The sequence below is a fragment of the Myxocyprinus asiaticus genome, chromosome 29 (assembly GCF_019703515.2).
Source record: "Myxocyprinus asiaticus isolate MX2 ecotype Aquarium Trade chromosome 29, UBuf_Myxa_2, whole genome shotgun sequence".
Lineage (NCBI taxonomy): Eukaryota > Metazoa > Chordata > Actinopteri > Cypriniformes > Catostomidae > Myxocyprinus > Myxocyprinus asiaticus.
In genome coordinates this window covers 34054455-34073060 of record NC_059372.1, presented here as the reverse complement: position 1 = coordinate 34073060, position 18606 = coordinate 34054455, and the positions used below count along the sequence as shown (strand labels likewise).

Genomic DNA, 18606 nt, shown 5'->3' with positions numbered 1-18606 from the left:
AGGTCAACAGAGAATGGCCAGACTAGTTCGAACTGACAAGTCTACGGTAACTCAGATAACCACTCTTTACAATTGTGGTGAGAAGAATATATTCTTAGAATACTATTCTGAGATGCGGGTTGGCGCTGATTTGGCGGCATGAGGGGGACATATACAATATTAGGCAGGTGGTTTTAATGTTGTGGCTGATCGGTGTAAGGCTATAACTACGTTATACTTTAAACAGTAAGCTACATAAATATGATGCGTTCAAGTCATGTCGGAATGATTGTATTTATGAACACCACCACAAAGTCGTAATTACCAGTGGGGAAAATCTAGACTTTCTTTGAGCCTTGACTTTCCGAGTTGGGGACATGTCGAATAAAGAATCATGATGGATTATGGAATATTGTACTTTTCATGCTCACTATATGAATTCTGTTGTTCCTATTTGCCACAACAAAACAAAGCCCATCTAAATCAGAACTAAACAAATTCAGGACAAATTCCTATTCTTCAAGCTTAAGTGTAACAATCCTTCCAAACCTCTTTCTCCATACATCTCTCATCCAGCTAAAAAGCATCAACCACATCACAGCAGTATATCACATTAAGCCTGATGTACAGTATAGGCTATTAACCTGTTGATGTACACAGATGTATAATTTGTCAACATTATGAACAATTTTGAACAGCACACTATAGTAAATGTGAACTGATTTAAGCCAAGTAAAATCAGGCCCATGGGTGGGGTCAATGAGCATTAACAGGTTCAACTGCTTGGATTATTTGACAGAGATGCCCCGCTGACCCAGACCTCTGCAATGGAGCAAACTTCAGTTGCCCCAGGGGCTTCAGGGGACATTCACTGTCCAGCTCAGATAATTCACACTTTGCTGTGGGGACTACATTTGCTTCCCAGTCACTCACAATAATCTGGAAAGAGCAATTAGAGCAGTGGTGATCGTGACAAATAACAATGTTACACAGGATAATGGACATGCCAGTAACTAGCCCAAGGTGCTGCTGGAAGAACATATTTGGATTATATTTTGTGTTTTTCCCCCCCTAAGATCCATTGTGCATTTTTCATGTTGAGATGGTACTTCTATAGTGCACATTTTTTTTTATTTTATTTTTTTATACCTTTTTGTAGTATATTACACACACACACACACACACTCATTCAGATCTTCTGAATTCAGCCCCGCAGAAACACATTTAGGTAGTGGCAGATAGTGCAGGTGAAATAAACATAAATAAATTGTCTGCAGACTAGATTAATGTGCTCTCAATTAATACCCTGTTGATATTAATGGAGGTGCTGTCAAAAACAAGATACAGTAAGGTAGAAAAAAAGAGGAAAAAGAAAAATGGTTTTAAAATGACTGACCTTAGATACTATGCTTTATTCTTTCAATTTATCTTTAATTTATTGCTACTTATAAACACAAAGGGGCTAAAAAAATTATTCAGTTGAGATAAGTAGATTGAAAGAACTAACATTTAATAACTTTGTGAAATAAATATCATTATTGTTTTTTAAAGCATTACAGTTTTTTGCAGTTATTAAAAAAGCTAAATAAAATTCACAATGTGAAAATGCAGTGAATATAGGATTTCTAATAAAAAGATGTGCTAAAGTACACATTAGTGTACACTGTGTTTAGCAGTCTGGCATTTCACAATAAATTGCTAAAATTTTAGAAATGACATACTGGAGACTCTAATCTTTCGACTCAAGCAGGATTCAATGTAATACTGAATTAGGTTTCGTTCCAGATGTAGTATTGTTGATGTTTCCCCCAAAGACAAACTCGCTGTGATCGCTGCCATGTTGTTTTGTAACATGACTTGTTACATTTAACCCTTTACTAACAGCACAGTCTCCTGAACTGAGATCAGTCGGTTTAAATTATTTTAAATTATGCGTTACGTATAGTGAAGTCAATATACAATGTCCACGCATGTGTCGGAGTCGCACAAGGATATTCTTACGAAATAACATTGATTTTTTACAAGCAATATAAATTTAGTGATTTAGACCATGGCATGATTGTTGGTGCCAGATGGGCTGGTTTGAGTATTTCTGTAACTGCTGATCTCCTGGGATTTTCACGTGCAACAGTCTATAGAGTTTAAAAGAATGGTGCGAAAAACAAAAAACATCCAGCGAGCGGCAGTTCTGTGGGCAAAAATGGCTTGTTAATGACAGAGGTCAGAGGAGATGGCCAGACTGGTTCGAGCTGACAGAAAGGCTATGGTAACTCAGATAACCACTTTGTACAATTGTAGTGAGCAGAATAGCATCTCACAATGCACAACATGTCGAACCTTGAGGCAGATGGGCTACGACAGCAGAAGACTATGTTGGGTTCCACTTCTGTCAGGCAAGAACAAAAAACTGAGGCTGCAGTGGGCCTACCACTTGTGTACCTCAGCAGAAATCCACATTTGTCAGACCAGGCAATGTTTTTTCAATCGTCTACTGTCTAGTTTTGGTGAGCCTGTTTTTCCAATCATCTACTGTCCAGTTTTGGTGAGCCACTGCAGCCCACTACAGCCACAGTTTCCTGTTCTAAGCTGACAGTAGTGGTACCCGGAGGGGTCTTTTGCTGCTGTACCCCATCCACCTCAATGTTCGACGTGATGTACGGTCAGAAATGTTTTTCTGCATAGTACTGTTGTAACACGTGTTTATTTGGGTTACTGTCACCTTCCTGTCAGCTTCGACCAGTCTGGCTATTCTCTGTCATTAACAAGCCGTTTCGCTGGATGTTTTTTCGCACCATTCGCTTTACACTCTAGAGACAGTTGTGCGTGAAAATCCCAGGAGCTCAGCGGTTACAGAAATACTCAAAACAATCCATATGGCATCAACAATTATGCCACAGTCGAAATCACTGAGATCAAATTTTTTCCCCCATTCTGATGGTTGATGTGAACATTAACTGAAGCTCCTGACCCATATCTGCATGATTTTATACAATACACTGGTGCCACACGATTGGCTGATTAGATAATCGCATGAATAAGTAGATGTACAGGTTTACCTAATAAAGTGGCCGGTGAGTGTACATTATAGTAAATGTTTTAATAGTGACTGTTTTCTTAAGGGCTTTTTGTGATGCCATCAACCAATCAGCATTTCATTTACGGCTCAGGTTATAATTTTAAAAAATCCAATGTCCAGAACTAATTGCCTATGAACAAAAATGGCAGTATGCAGGTTGCATACTTTCAGGGATGCATGCACCAGCCGAGCAACTGCCTTTGAAATGAATGAGAACGCTAGCAGATTGTCTTTCCAGGTGGGCAAAAATATGACTTACTACTTGCTATTACTAGACAGTTGCAGGTGGTATTCGAAGGGCCATTGTCATTCTAGAGAGCATTTTAATGGACAAAAATTTCAATTTGCCCCTGAAGTAATTAATATTTTTGGTGCATTTTCTTGGAAAAGAAAGACTAACATTTTTAGATTCATATATCTGCAAAATAATTTATTTTGTCAAATTGTAGTAGTACATTCACATTCAGGTAGCCTCAAAGCTAACAGACATGGATTCAACTCTAGTTTTGATATCATGGGGTTTTTAAGAAACATTTTAAAGGCTGCAGTACATGCTAGTAAATAATTTGAAAGTAGTTCAAAGCATTTCACACTTGCAGTTGTAAAACAGCTGACTCAAAAGTCCAATTACAGTGTGAGAGCAGATTTTACAGGCCTGCGCCCAAAGCAAAGTGACGATCATGTCTGATATGGTGAGTGAGTCAGTGTCATCTGTTCCCAGTGAGTGTGACAATCCTTCAAGCTACAGAGCCAATGACCCAGGGAAAATCACACACACAAACACTCACTTTAGAGACACACACCATCTAGAAAGTGGCTTGATAAATGAAGCAATAAATAATAAAGCAGATAATAGAATAAGGCCTCTAGGACCAAAATAACATTTGCTGTACATTGCAGAGTGTGTGTGAAAGATGAGAGACCCTGAAGCTTACAAAAGCCATTTATGATCTCGATGGGAAAGAGATTTTGCAAAGAGGTTCCCTGGAACCCTGTTTGAAAACCTCTGTCAAAGGAAACAGTTATTAGCTGACAGCATTTGCAGCCCAATGGTCTACACAAGCCCTCTTTCTCTGCTCTACTTTGAGTGGCTTTAAGCAATTATACTGTGAATAACCTTGAATGCTGGATATGGTGACTTTGCATACAGTCGCATGTGTGGTTATGAAATCCAGTGCAATCCTAAAACCATAAAAATGAGCACAAGCCATGTAGCCATCAAATCTCTCCTGAGGCACAAACTCTGCGCTGATTGGCTAGACAGGTGGCACATGATCAGGATCACTGGAACTGGGGGTGGGGGCTACGGCCCCCACCACTTTTAACTCATATCCCCATCGGCTGAAATTAAAGCATGTAGCCTTCCTCTGTTAGCTCGTTTTAAAAACATTTCAGATATAGTGTATAATTAAATATATTTTAGCACCTGCTATTATTTCCAACATGTAAAAGGTGCCTTTTTGCCCCTGTGCTAAGTAAAAAGGCAGATGCCTGATCTGAATGTCTATCCACGGGCAAAAGTCTATCCTGAGGAACAATGACAGTGTTAAGGTGAGGAAATAAAAAAATCCACAGTAAAAAGTGGTCACCTGGAATTGTTACTGTATGGAGATATTTCTGCCTGATCTAACACATTTAAATAGTTTTGTTGGTGTAATCTAATGTACAGTATTCAGGTTGATTCAGTGATGTTATATATTTTTGTCATGAACCAAACCAGTTAATTTAGATTTTACCACATGAAACTCATTTTAGATTAGATTAAAAAATGTTCGTGTGCGGGGTGCTCAATCTCTATGCATCATATGACAGCAAACCTAAAGGTATAGTTAAATCTATATCTTCGAGTGTGGGTGAGAAACAGATCAATATTTAAGTCCTTTCTTACCATAAATCTCCACTTTTACTTTCATATTCATCTTCTTTTGTTTTTTTGGCGATTCGTATCCTTGTATATCGCCACGTACTGGTTGGGGCTGGTCAAAGGTACAGATTTATAGAAAAAAAGGACTGAAATATTGATCTGTTTCTCACCCAAACCTATCATATTGCTTCTGAAGACATGGATTAAACCAGTGGATTCTTATTGATTACTTTTATGCTGCCTTTATGTGTTTGTTTGTTTTTTAGCTTCAAAGGCCTGATCACTATTCTCTTGCATTGTATGGACCTACAGAGCTGAAATATTCTTCTAAAAATCTTAATTTGTGTTCTACAGAAGAAAGAAAGTCATACACATCTGGGATGGCATGAGGGTGAGTAAATGATGAGAGAATTTCCATTGTTGGGTGAACTATTCCTTTAAGTGTAAGGACAAAGTTATCCAATATGTAATGTCATATGTTCATGTGTAGTCATGAATTGAGAGAAAATAATAAATGTCACACTAAACACTATGATTTCACTTACATTTAAGTAAAGAAATAGACAATCAATATGCTCATTGGAATGTTGTTTCATTTTATTGCAAATCTCTTCTTGATCTTTTGACATTTCGGAGATGAGCACTATTACAGACTTGATCATATATTTATAATAATTAATATTAAAAGTTAACGATATTATAATATTGGTAAAAACTGACTGAATATATTACTCTCATTCTTTTAAGTGTAAATTAATTGTAATTTTCATCTCCCTAACTGTGTTTGGTTCATGTTTCATTTATGTTCTTTGAATGTTTTTTTCTTTCTTTTATCTCTTCCTTTTTGAATAATTCTTGTTAGTTTAAGAATATGAATGAAACAGCCATGGTGAAATGGAAGATCCTGTATGCTTTATTCTTTGTTTGTGAGTTGTATGTACTGTATGTGAAGTTATTTGATTTTGCTCTGCCCAATAATAACAATAAAAAATAAGTAATAAGTTATAAAACTGAAAAATGGCTAGATGTTGTGTCAGAACTCATGTCGTTTGACAATTTCAGATAAAAGTTTTTAAATGGGGTTTCTTGCCACTGTGGTTAATTAGCTGTCGCCAGTCACTGCTTAGACATCACAAATGTTACAAACAACAGCTTTCCATTTACACCTTTGGTATTTCCATTTAGTCACTGTTCCCTTTTCAACACTGCTCAAATCTCCAGCAACAAATGAATAGCAGCGTTAAAAATGACTTTATTACTTGGAAACTCTGCTTTGGTGACCCCTAGATGGTGAGACCCTGCGGAAATTGCAATGACATGAGGAATGGCACAACATTACAATATATAATGTTCCATTAGGGAGAGAATTCAGTGCCCACAGTTCTGGAAGTTGGCTGAGAAAGTATTAGAGGATGTGGCCTGCCAAATCTATTCCTCAGAGAGACCAGAGTAAGGGCATGAGGATCTATGGTTCTTTAGAACTTTTTCAGGCAGCTTCATAAAAGATTTGCTTTGAATTTACTAAGAAGGAATTTCACCACTAATATCATGCTGTCCTTGTTGTTTTAGCACTATTCACTAAAGGAATTATGTAAATCAGGTAAAAGAGTTGACACGGCCAAAAATGTTGAATGCAATATGCACGCTGCAATTCCTGGTCTTGCAGGATGGTTCTGAGTGCTAGGTTGTGAAGAATGCAGCAGAATACTGCAATCTGCCACACTGGGACTGTACAGCATCATCGCTGCCATCCAGGCATCTCAAATACGGTACGATTCCGTATAATGCGAAATGCTTAGCAGCCTTATCTGTCATGTCATAAGAAGCCTTAAGGAGCTATTTCTTCTTAATCTTGGTGAAACCTAATGTAGTAATAATAGTTTTGATTTGTTAAACTAGGTTAACAATTTTTACAATTCATCAATTTAAGGTTAACAATTTTTGCATTGTATGTCATAATATGAGTGTGACGAGGAGGAGGGCGTGTCCGGGTACACGGCCGGCGCTGAATCAGCGGGAGAGCACGATAAAGGAGAGCCGGAGGTGCCAGTTTGAGAGAGAGAGAGAGACACACACACGCGGCCACGTTGCATGTGTGTCCTTATGTTTATGTTTGTTTTATGTTGAGTTTCTGATTAAACTTTACGTTGACTGTTCAGCCGGTTCCCGCCTCCTCCTTGCCTGTCATTATACCGTTACAGTGGTGCCAAAACCTGGGAGGGAGGAGGGATGTGCTGTCGCAGAGTCCTCGCCGCTGCCATCTGCCAGGGGAGAAGCCACGGCCGTCCGCTGGGGGAGGAGCGAGCTGGTGTCCGCCAGAGGGCGAAGGAGCGGTTGAGGACCGGGTGCATCTGGGAGCCGGTGAGCAAGTTCTTCTCTCTCCTCTCTCTCTCTCTATGTCTCCGCTCACCCTTTCCCTCTCCCCATGCCTCCCCTCGTCTCTCCCCCAGGTTCACAGGAGGCGGGGTGGACCACCGGCTGACAGAACGGCCGGAAGGGCAGCGTCTACCTCCAGAGATGGGGGAGATTATTAGTCAGAACGGTGATGCCCCGGCCTGAATCGGGTGAGGGAGGAGTGTGACAAGGAGGAGGGCGTGGCTGGGCCGTAATGGTGCACAGCCGGCGCTGAATCAGCAGGAGAGCGAGATAAAGGGGAGCCAGAGTTGCCAGTTCGAGAGAGAGAGAGACGCATGCCACCATGTTGCATGTGTGTCCTTATGTTTATGTTTGTTTTATGTTGAGTTTCTGATTAAACATTACGTTGACTGTTCAGCTGGTTCCCGCCTCCTCCTTACCCATCCTTATATTGTTACAAAGAGTTGTTTTGTACCTGTGATGGCGTGGTGAGAGAAGGCCTCCACATAGGTCAGGTAGTTGTGTGGACAGTGTTTCTTCAACCACTTGCACACATCCTGCTGGGTCCACAGCACCACGGGTTTGCATAAGCTGGAGAGCGTCGGGCTGGTGTGGTACACAGTGAAGGCCTCACCTGACTGGATCTGTGGAGACAGGGAGACATTTTTTATCACCATCTCTACTGAAACCATTTTAAAATTTATGTAAAAATATGAAAGTAACTTTTTTGTAAATGTAGCAAAGATTGTTCACCACAAAAATTCCCATCTTCAAAAAACAGGTAAAATCAAGATACAACACAGATAGATTTGTAGGCAGGGAGAGGACAGATAGAATGGGGAATAACTTTTGCATTTCTATCTTCAGGGTGCACTTTTCAAACATTGCTAATTAAAACAATAAAAACTAGCACTGCATGCTGCTGTATAAACAATGCTCTTCTAATTACACGCACACTTTGTTCTGACTGCCACAATGAGCTAAAAGATTCCTTATAACACACTTTAATGGCTCTCTGCTGCAAAAAAATTTCGAAGGCGGAACAGCAATTAAAAACTTTTACTAGGGTATATTACGCTAACGAGAGGACATGATGAAATGCAGCGCTAGTTTATGTAAACTATGCAAGTAAATTATCTCAGCTATAACACCTCCTGGGGCGACTCACTCTTAGTATGGCTGCTCTTAGCTTGTATCAGATGGAGTATACATGGTGAACAGCTGCAGATCACATTTACAGCATCTGACAGCCATTAATCAACTCCTGTTGACAGAGAACCATTTTCACGAAGGAAACAGACAGAAAGAGACAGACTTTCAGCTAGGTACCAGACAGAAAGAGAGACAGTGATTCTGTCTGACATCAAGCTCATTGTATTTTACGCTCTGTTTGTTTTATGTTTCAAAAAGAGTGAGCGAGTGAGTGAAAGCTATTATAAAATGGGATTAAAGTAGATGGCTCAACATACAAGAGTACACCTGAGGGAGAAGTTTACTGTAGGAAAATAGAGATACAGTGCTGAATACAAGCTCTGTTCAAAAAACCTATAGTAAGCTGCCTAGGTGCCTACTGTTTACACAGGCAGCATCCCAACCTTTATGGAACCTCATAAATAACCAGTTTGGAACACTCTACATAGGCAGCAACTCCGGACACAACACAAAAATCTCTGCATGGGTGACATGACACACAATTGATTTCAACAGAGTTTGACGTTAGCATGTTGCTAAGCAAACGGCACGATACACTAATATGCTTCAAATATACATAGCACACACAAATATTGGGTAAAATAATTCATTTTATTTATGCTGAACCTCTTTTTCTATACATCTAATTGTACTGGTTTCATTCAAGTCAAAAATGTTATTTAAAATCAATGAAATTTTAACTTTTTTCTTTTTTTTACTTTTTTTTTCTCCCCTTTTTCTCCCCAATTTGGCATGCCCAAATCCCAGTGTGCTCTAAGTCCTCGTGGTGGTGTAGTGAATCTCAGTTGCCTCCGCGTCTGAGACAGTCAATCCTCGCATCTTATCACGTGGCTTGTTGAACGCGTTACCGCGGAGACTTAGCACGTGTGGAGGCTCACGCTATTCTCCATGGCATCCACGCACAACTAACCTTGCGACTCCAGGTGTGGTAGTCAGCGTCCTTACTTGCTGAGCTACCCAGGCCCAACAAAAATGTTTTTAAGGGATAGAACAGGTAGAAATATTACTTTAAGAAATGGCGTCATAAAGAAACATTTGCAGGTTACATTTTACAGTGTAAAATCTTGCTGAATCGAGGTATCTTAGAAAGCAGCATGATTACGATGCCTACATTTTGGAACAGCCTTCACGTTTGAAATGCACCAATGGCCGTTTTCACACCTAGTTCATTTGAGCACTCCAAGCACTCTCAGAGCGGTATAACATGCATATGTGAACAAACCAAGTGGTCTTAGACCCCCCTAAAAGGACCCAAAAGAGAACCGAGGTGGCCTGAGTACGGTTCGTTTGTGGGTCCTTTTGTGGTTCGATTGATTTGTGCGATGTGAAAGCGAAAAGGTACCAGTCCACTTTGCATTTAATGACATGAGTACCTCATGGCTTGCCATACATAGCTGCAGTACATACTTCATATTCCAGTCACAATTTACTGTCCACATATGGGAATTTTAAGCGAATATTGATATACCATAATTACCATGATGTGTTTTTGTGTCTCATATTCCCTTTTTGTATTATTTGAGCACCTAAAATGAACGGACCGGCCGCATTCAGAGCAGAGCAGCGCATTAAGATGAACTGCTTTAAAGTGCTCTGATGGGCGTACCGTCTACTGGGGTTCACGCCAAATCTCAAGAAAATACAAGCGAGGATTTTTATAGTTTCACTTTAATTTTATTTGCGCAATGGCAAATGTTCTTGGCTCATACACACAATGTAAATGACACGCAGGAGGAGATGCTTCCTTGCTCCATTACTCTCGAGATTATAGATAAAGAAACATATTTTCAAATACACATAGAATTTCTAATGTTTTCCTTCATGCGAAATAAGGGCTTGTAGGAGAGCCTTAATATAACGTGAGAGAGTGAAGAATTTATGACAGAAATACAGTATACATTATTACTATTACATAATGTAATATAATTGGCGGTGTTGTCTGGGTTTCATAAATTATATAACATGTAATATATTACTTTTCATGTCATTCTATACCTGTGCAATAATTTTTTATGAAAGATTCTAGATTTTTTAAAGCCTTAAAAGTAATCATATAGCCCCATTTTATTATATGATTTCAAGTTAAATATCAATAAATGACTACATAAGGTGTAGGCCTATCTGTCATAAGAATACATACACCTTAAGAAGTATGACAATTTGTATGACAATTGCTTATCATAATAATCCCAATTATTTATGAATAATTATTGTCAGCCAAATTTCATAATCATGACAGTCCTAGCTGCAATGGGGTCTGAGTACTTAAGGAGCTGTGGTGTGAACAACAAGGGGTCTGAGACCACAATAATGTGAAGAGGACCAAAAAAGAAACTGGGTCCTCTTTTAAGTCCACTTACATTGTGAACACCAAAAGCGCTGAGGTCATTTGCGGCTGGTTCCCTTTCTGGTTCACTTTAACCGAACTGGGTTTGGTTAATTTAAAACGCACTATATGTGAAACCACCCTATGATGCCTTAACCTTGTGCAATCCTGTGACCTCATGCGAGGACTCGCTATATTGGATTCGCTATATATGCAATGCATAATTTAAATTCATTTAAACCCACTGCATACTGTTCAGGACACTCTGAGGAGTCATTTAAAGGTTAAACTTCTGATTTCCGTGAACTGCTTCTATGGGCGCAGCCCCAACAAAAGTGCCTCTGGTAAGAAACCTATTCAAATTTTTTCACTGAAACCTCTCTGGTTGTAAAGAGAAGCATCTCTAGTTTCATTTGATTTGCTGCTTTAAATATTTTGTTCATTTTTCACACTTTGGCACACTGATAAACATGAAGTACTCGGATGAGTGCTGTGGAGCGGTTTTCTGACAGACGTTCCATAAACATTTTAGTTATTTTAAATAACTTTTAACAGTAACAAATCTGTGGGTCATTTCACTTAATTTTAATCTAAATTTTGTTATATTTTTGTTTGTTAACACTGTACAATAAGGTGCTATTCATTAACATTAGTAAATGCATTCCTATTTATTTACTCAGAATTTTCACATTGAGAACAAATGTTGAAGCTGAAAAATGTTGCTTTCATAGGATTTATACTGAGTTAGGATGTAATTAATTTGATTTTCTATAGCTTGGTATTTCTTAAAATTTCACAACTTATTCCCACTGTCCACATATGAGGACATACATTTTTAGAAAAACTATTTGCTCTAGAAAAAAAAATATTTTTTCTTGTTTATTAGGTGCTACTAGTTACAAATAAAAAATGAAATGGAAAATGCACACAGAAGTCAGGCTAAAATGCTGCTTCTGTAGGCAGCTCACTGGACTTAGGAACAGAGCAAGTGACAAAACATGAGAAGAACAAGGCAGGGATTCAAAGGATGGAATATAAATGAAAGACAAAATGAAAATTATTTTATCTGTGGTTTATAGTGCTTTATAAATAATGGGAGTCATATTTCAGATGGTAAATTAAAATGAGGTGCAAGATATGATACAGAGAACAAACAGGATCTGGTGAGAGGTGCTTGCTTCCCTCAACATAACTATCAACCTCTCCTCCATCCCTCGTGCCCTTTTTCCCAGCCATCCATCACTCTCTATCTCTTCCAAACCAGCCTGTGGGCAATAAACATCCACCCTTGAACCCATGAGACCTGATTCTGTCCAGCCTGAAACAGACAGTCATTAATAATACACAGAGGACTGAATCTGTGGGGAGAGGGGCACAACAGTCTGGCCCGCCATTTTGTGAGATGAGTCTGAATACATTTTGTTGATGCATGATTAGAGGAACAGCTCTGTCCTCCTTTACTTTTTAACCTTTAGGAAATGTGGGTTTATCTCACTGATATATATATATATATATATATATATATATATATATATATATATAGAACTGGATCGCTGACACAACGTTAAACTGCCAGCAGGAGGTGAAGGCACCGGAAGTGTTCGGCTTGGTATGCCCAAACTGTCATAGAGCAGCGTTAATGCTGGTTTGGTTCTAGTCACAACCATGCTAAAGATGCTGAATTAGAGAGAGTCATGTGATGCCATGCGAGGAGCGGACGTGTAAACGGCGAGCTCTGCGTACTTTGCTAGTTTTTCATTATTTTTATGTCATAAACCGGTGAGATTCAATACACACTGCTACATATCTGTTCTCTGAAGTCAACATGGCAAAGAATTCAAAATCCTCAAACTCTGGAGATATAAAAAGACACTTATGTTCTCAAGCTGAAACCTCTGACAGGCCCGCAGACCAGGGACTCGGTTTGGACGGTGCAGTGGGAGAAATTCAGCGCCAACTAGCGAGCATGTCTGTTATGCTGACGAAAGTTGTTGCTGACTTAGAGGATCTTGCTGTAATACATCGATCGATTACTGCGATGGAAACGAAATTCTCTGATTTGGTTAGAATCGGGGACGTCGGGAGATGGATCGTTTATCTGGAGTCATCTGAGAGGGAATTAGCTGCTAATCCACTAGCGACCAAAATAGACTTGGAACGCGTTTTTGGAAAACTGGAGGATTTAGAGAATTGTAGCCAGCGAAATAATGTCCGAATTGTTGGAATTCTTGAGCAGGGCCGAGATATGGTGAAATTCCTAGATGAGCTCTTCCCGAGTCTGCTCGACATAACAGGCCATAAGCTGGAAATCGAGCGAGCTCACAGAGTCCCGGCTCAGAGATCCTCTGAGGGAGACAGGCCACCATCAATTCTGGCCAAATTTCTGAAATCATCCAATAAAGATCTCGTGTTGTACGAGACGAGGAGCAAAGGAAAGCTTTCTTGGAAGAATCACAACATTTTCTTGTGCACGGACTTTGCGAATTCGACAAGAGAGAAACATGATCAATTCAAGGAATGCAAGAAACTCTTACATCAATGGAAGGTCACTTTTGCTCTGCTGTTCCCGGCCAAATTGAGAATAGATACTAAGGATGGCCGCAAAGTATTTAAAAACATCAAGACTGCATCTAGAGACACAAGGGTGCGCCTTATGCAATTCAAGATTTTACATCGGTTCTATTGGACCCCCTCTAGATTGTATAGGCTTGGTCTTAAAGACACACCCACCTGCTGGCGATGCCAATCAGAGGATGGAGACATAGATCCAGGAGTTTTGGTTAAAGGTTCAGAGTCTGGTGTGCGATGTATTAGGCACTTGGGTATCATTTTGCCCCAGACTCTGTATTTTGGGCGATGGGGTGTCATCTACATGGAAAACAGACACATAAAGATTTGGGTCTTAACCAGTGTCATGATCGCCAGACAGATAATTTAAAGGGACTGGAGGTCAGCTGGAGCACTCTCCTTTCAGGAGTGGTGCTCGGAAATGGGAAGGGTGGCAGCCTTTGTGGAGGGGTAGATTAGTAGAATAGGGAAGTACAACGGGTTCATGGAGAAATGGGGTGGGTATATTTCATTTATGGATGGGCGATTATTTTTATTATATTTTTAATTTTTTTATTTATTTTGTATGTATTTTTTTATGTGTGTGTCTTTATAATTTGCGACCACTGGGATGTTGTTGGGGCCAGGGTGGGGTTGGGGATTGGGAGGGCGAGGGGTAATAGTGGGGGTTAAGATTGATTCTGTGTATATATGTTTAGTTTTTCTGTGTTTATTTATGAGAATCAATAAAAATTGTTAATCTGAAAGATGCTAAATTAAAAAAAATTGGATGTTAAAATATATATAAAAAAAAAATAGGAAGCAAGACTTGTAAACAAAAGGTGCATCCCAAACCACATTCTGCACTATTATTCGCCTTTTTGTAGTGTAGGTAGTTTGAGTAGTATGTTAAAACTGAAAATGCAACAAAAATAAATGTACTACAAATACCCGGATTATGCACTTCTTCAACTGTCAAAACAGAGTGTGGAATGTTGGACACTTGACGCATTCAGAGCTCCCGGCTTGCCATTCGTAGTGAAAGGGGTGGAGTTACCTGGCTGTGTTGCGGGTCTGACAAAACAATTGTAAATAATAGAGAATGTGGCAGCTAGCAAAACTTCAGTGAAGACAACAACTTATAAATGAACTGAATGCTTTACCATCACCGCACACTGTGTGAAAATTTTCATTATTTGAGAAATAAGTGTTAAACTAAGTTTGGCAAACACATTAATGCTAGCGGCAACACATCACGTGCGTTTGAAATGTCAGCTATTAAACAGCGAATGTTTTAGTGTAGTAAGAAAAATTTAAGTGTTCCATTTGGGATGATATTAAACTTTGAAAATTCAAACATTAAATAGCTGAGTGCATAATGTATTGTGTAAGTGCATAGCGTATTGTGCGTCATTTGGGACACAGCTAAAGACTGCGATGCACCATGTTTGTTTGTGGGCAGATTACATAGTAAAGTAGTTAGTTCTGTCATTATTTGGCTTTCCAGTCAGTAGAAACCCGAGCAGATTCTAAGAAAGGGTCACAGATCATCTGGTTGAGTACCAGTCGAGCATTGGTACTGACCAGCAACAGCACCATTATGGTGGAAAAGCTCAGCATTTATATAAAAATATAGTTCTAGTCAGGGAGTTTATGAAGTGTAATCTGTCCATATGAGACACAGCTGAGCTCTTCAAAGAGTCTATAAAGTTCTACTGGATGTATTATTACACGTCTTCAGCTCATATTTTCTCTAGTGCTCTTAATCATGTTCTGAACCTCTGCCATCAATTCTTAATCAGTGAGATTTATAGATTATTAATGTATCATCATCTGAACATCATCTTAGTTTTTCGTCATAATTTCCCAGTTGGCTCCTAGTTTCATCTGTATGTCTCTTCATTCAACTCTTAAATTTTTGCTCTTTGTCTTTGAATATCCATCCTGTTTTCCTCCCCCTTTGCCCCTTCTTAGCAACATTTTTCTACCGTCTTCTAACTCTCCTTCATTCATTCATCTAAATCCCTCTCTCCCCTGATACCAAACTCTTTTTCTCTCTTCACCATCTTTCTCTTCCAAATCTACCTCCCTGTCCACTCATTTATGTCTGTCTGTTTCTTTCTATTTGTTCCTCCTCTTTCTCCCTTTATTTTTCAGATGGCATCTTTTCCTCGTGTTCTTGTTTTGCATGTCTGGTTTCAGCAATCTGAGCTGAATCAGGGATTAAACTTTAAGGCCTAGACGGGTGACATCTCTTTAAATTCCAGCCAGTCTCCAGTCTGCTGCCTTTGTTTTAGATACTGCTCTGCTCTTCCAACCTCAGATACCAATCAGAGATCAGAATGAGTCTGAAGCAGAGTGAGTCTGTTTCCATTTATATGGGTGGTGTCAAAATAACCATGTTTTGCTGCTTGTTTCAAACATGGTATTCTGCTTTCCGAGAAATGCATTCATTTCTGCCTGGTGTGAACCTGCCTTTCTCAATTCAATTGAGTTCACTTCAGTTTAGTTCTGTAGAATTCAATTCCATTTAGTCCAGTTCAGCTGATTTCAAATCAACTGATTTAGTTCAGTTTAGTTAAGTTCAGTTCAGGTCAATTCAGTTTACCAGATCAGTTGAATTTAGTTCGATTAAATTGAGTTCAGTTCAAAAACTGCATTCATTTCTGCCTGATGTTTACCTGCCTGTCTCGATTCAGTTCAGTTCAATTTAGTTAATTCAGTTCAGTTCCTATTAGTTCATTTCATTTTAGTTAAAATCTATTTAATTTAGTTCAGATCAGTTCAGTTCAATTTAGCTTTATTCAATTGAGTACAGTTCAATAACTGCATTCATTTCAGCTGATGTTTGCCTGCCTATCTCAATTCAGTTCAATTCAGTCAATTCAGTTCATTCAATAGAATTGAATTCAGTTTAGTTTAGTTCAGTTCAGTTAATTTCAGTTCAGTTCACATTTGTTCAGTTCAGTTAAAGTCAATTAAATTTAGTTCATATCAGGTCAGTTCATTTTAGTTTCATTCAAATGAGTTCAGTTCAATAACTGCATTCATTTCAGCCTGATGTTTAGCTGCTTGTCTCAATTCAGTTAAGTTCAGTTTAATTCAATTTTTAATTCAGTCCAGTTCAGTTTAGTTCAGATCATTTCAGTTCAGTTCAGTTCAATTCATATTAGTTCAGATCAGATGAGTTTAGTTAAAGTTAATTCAATTTAGTTCAGATCAGGTTAGTTCAATTTAGTTTCATTCAATTGAGTTCAGTTCAATAACTGCATTTATTTCAGCCTGATGTTTACCTGCCTGCCTTCATGTTCAGTTCAGTTAACTGTAGTTAAATAAAATTAAGTTTAGTTCACTTCAGTTTAGTTTAGTTCAGTTCTGTTCAAATACATTCAGTTTAGTTAGATTTAGATACATTTAGTTTGGTTCAATTGGTAAATGCTGTGAGATTACTGCAAGTACATTAGTTTAATATAATCTGTAGTCGTTATCTCATCCTCTTAATCTGTGTTGTTCTTTCTTTAATTGTCCTTCTACCTCCTCTATCTAGTTATGTCACCCTTCAAACATAATCTTTCATACACCAAAAAAGTACCCCCCTTTTTGGTCAGAGAGAGCAGAGAGATGCTGTCTCTCCATCTCTCTAACTGGCTCCACTGCCACAATCCTCTGCTCAACTCCAGGAGAGTTTACAAGATTTAGAACTGTATGATCCCGCTCAGCCTGGTGAGAACTAAGTGATATGAGACTCCAAATGCTGGACTGCATTCGTTATGGGGTTCCAAACTGTGACCACAACATCTGTTCAGTTATCTACGGCCAAAAACCAACTAACCAAATGTCGAGTGGTGGTGGCGTAGTGGGCTAAAGCACATAACTGGTAATCAGAATGTTGCTGGTTCAATCCCCACAGCCACCACCTTTGTGTCCTTGAGCAAGACACTTAACTCCAGGTTGCTCCAGAAATTGTCCCTGTAATAAGTGCACTATAAGTTGCTTTGGATAAAAGTGTCTGCCAAATGCATAAATGTAAATCATCTTTGTGGACATTTGGAATTTGTTCATTACTCTAAGATTGACTGAGAACTGCATGTTCATCTGAAAAAGATCAAGTCATTTTGCCTAACTACGGGCTGGCCAAGTTTGCCAACTTTTAGTAATCTGTGTGCTTTGGTAAATTGTTTTGTGCCGTTGATGGGGTCGGTAACCTTCACAGTAATGAGGAAACTAAACAAATCTGGAAGCCAATCTCCTCTGGCTGTCAACCTCAGGTACCCCCTTCACAGCTATGCTTTAATGAACTAAACCCGCTGCATGCTAAACAATATCTGTCTTTGCACCAGCTGTCAATGCTCCTGTGGATGCAACAGACTCTCCTGTATTGAGTCTCTTTCTCTAATTCTCTAACATCTCTTTTCTCTCTATGTTGTCATCAGTATCAGATTTGCACTGACACCATTCATTTAGAAATAAACTATACTGCAAAGTCAAGAATGCCGGGGAATTCATTTTGAATTCATCTGTGCCCACTGATAGCATTGTTTGCCTATATGCATATAGCATCAATAGCATACACTGATCAGCCACAACATTAAAACCACCTGCCTAAAACTGTGTAGGTCCCCCTCGTGCCGCCAAAACTGAGCCAACCCGCTTTTCAGAATAGCATTCTGAGATGATATTCTTCTCACCTCAATTGCACATAGCGGTTATCTGAGTTATCACAGACTCATGCCAACAATCATGCCACGGTCCAAATCACTGAGATCACATTTTTTCCCCATTCTGATGGTTGATGTGAACATTAACTGAAGCTCCTGACACTACACTCTATCAGAATTCTATTCAGAGGAACGTACATTCTGTCAAGTCTTTCTGCTCTCCTGATATGGAATTTCTCATGCATCTGTGTCGACCATTCTGGCTACCGAGGGAATTCACAGCGGTCATTATCACAGCTGTGTACATCCCGCCACAAGCCGACACAGACCGGGCACTCAAGGAACTGTATGGGATTATAAGCAAGCAGGAAACCGCGCACCCTGAGGCCACGTTCATTGTGACCGGGGACTTTAATAAAACCAGTTTCAAATCAGTCGCACCAAAATACCACCAACACATTCGTTTTAACACACGAGGGGACCGGGTTTTGGACCATTGCTACTCTCCCTTCCAGGATGGCTACAAATCCCTCCCCCGCCCACCATTTGGCAAATCGGACCACTCTTCCATTCTGCTTCTGCCCGCTTA

General features: G+C 39.3%; 1 protein-coding gene across 2 annotated transcripts in view; it reads right to left on the bottom strand.

Annotated features, from left to right (window-relative positions):
• Nucleotides 1-18606, bottom strand: part of LOC127420490 (sterile alpha motif domain-containing protein 10-like) — a 119053-nt gene that overhangs the window by 29853 nt on the left and 70594 nt on the right. For both annotated transcript variants that reach the window (XM_051662825.1, XM_051662824.1), the window contains exon 3: nucleotides 7750-7918. In XM_051662825.1, the coding sequence (XP_051518785.1) occupies nucleotides 7750-7918 (169 nt within the window). The remainder of the gene's footprint in view (nucleotides 1-7749; nucleotides 7919-18606) is intronic.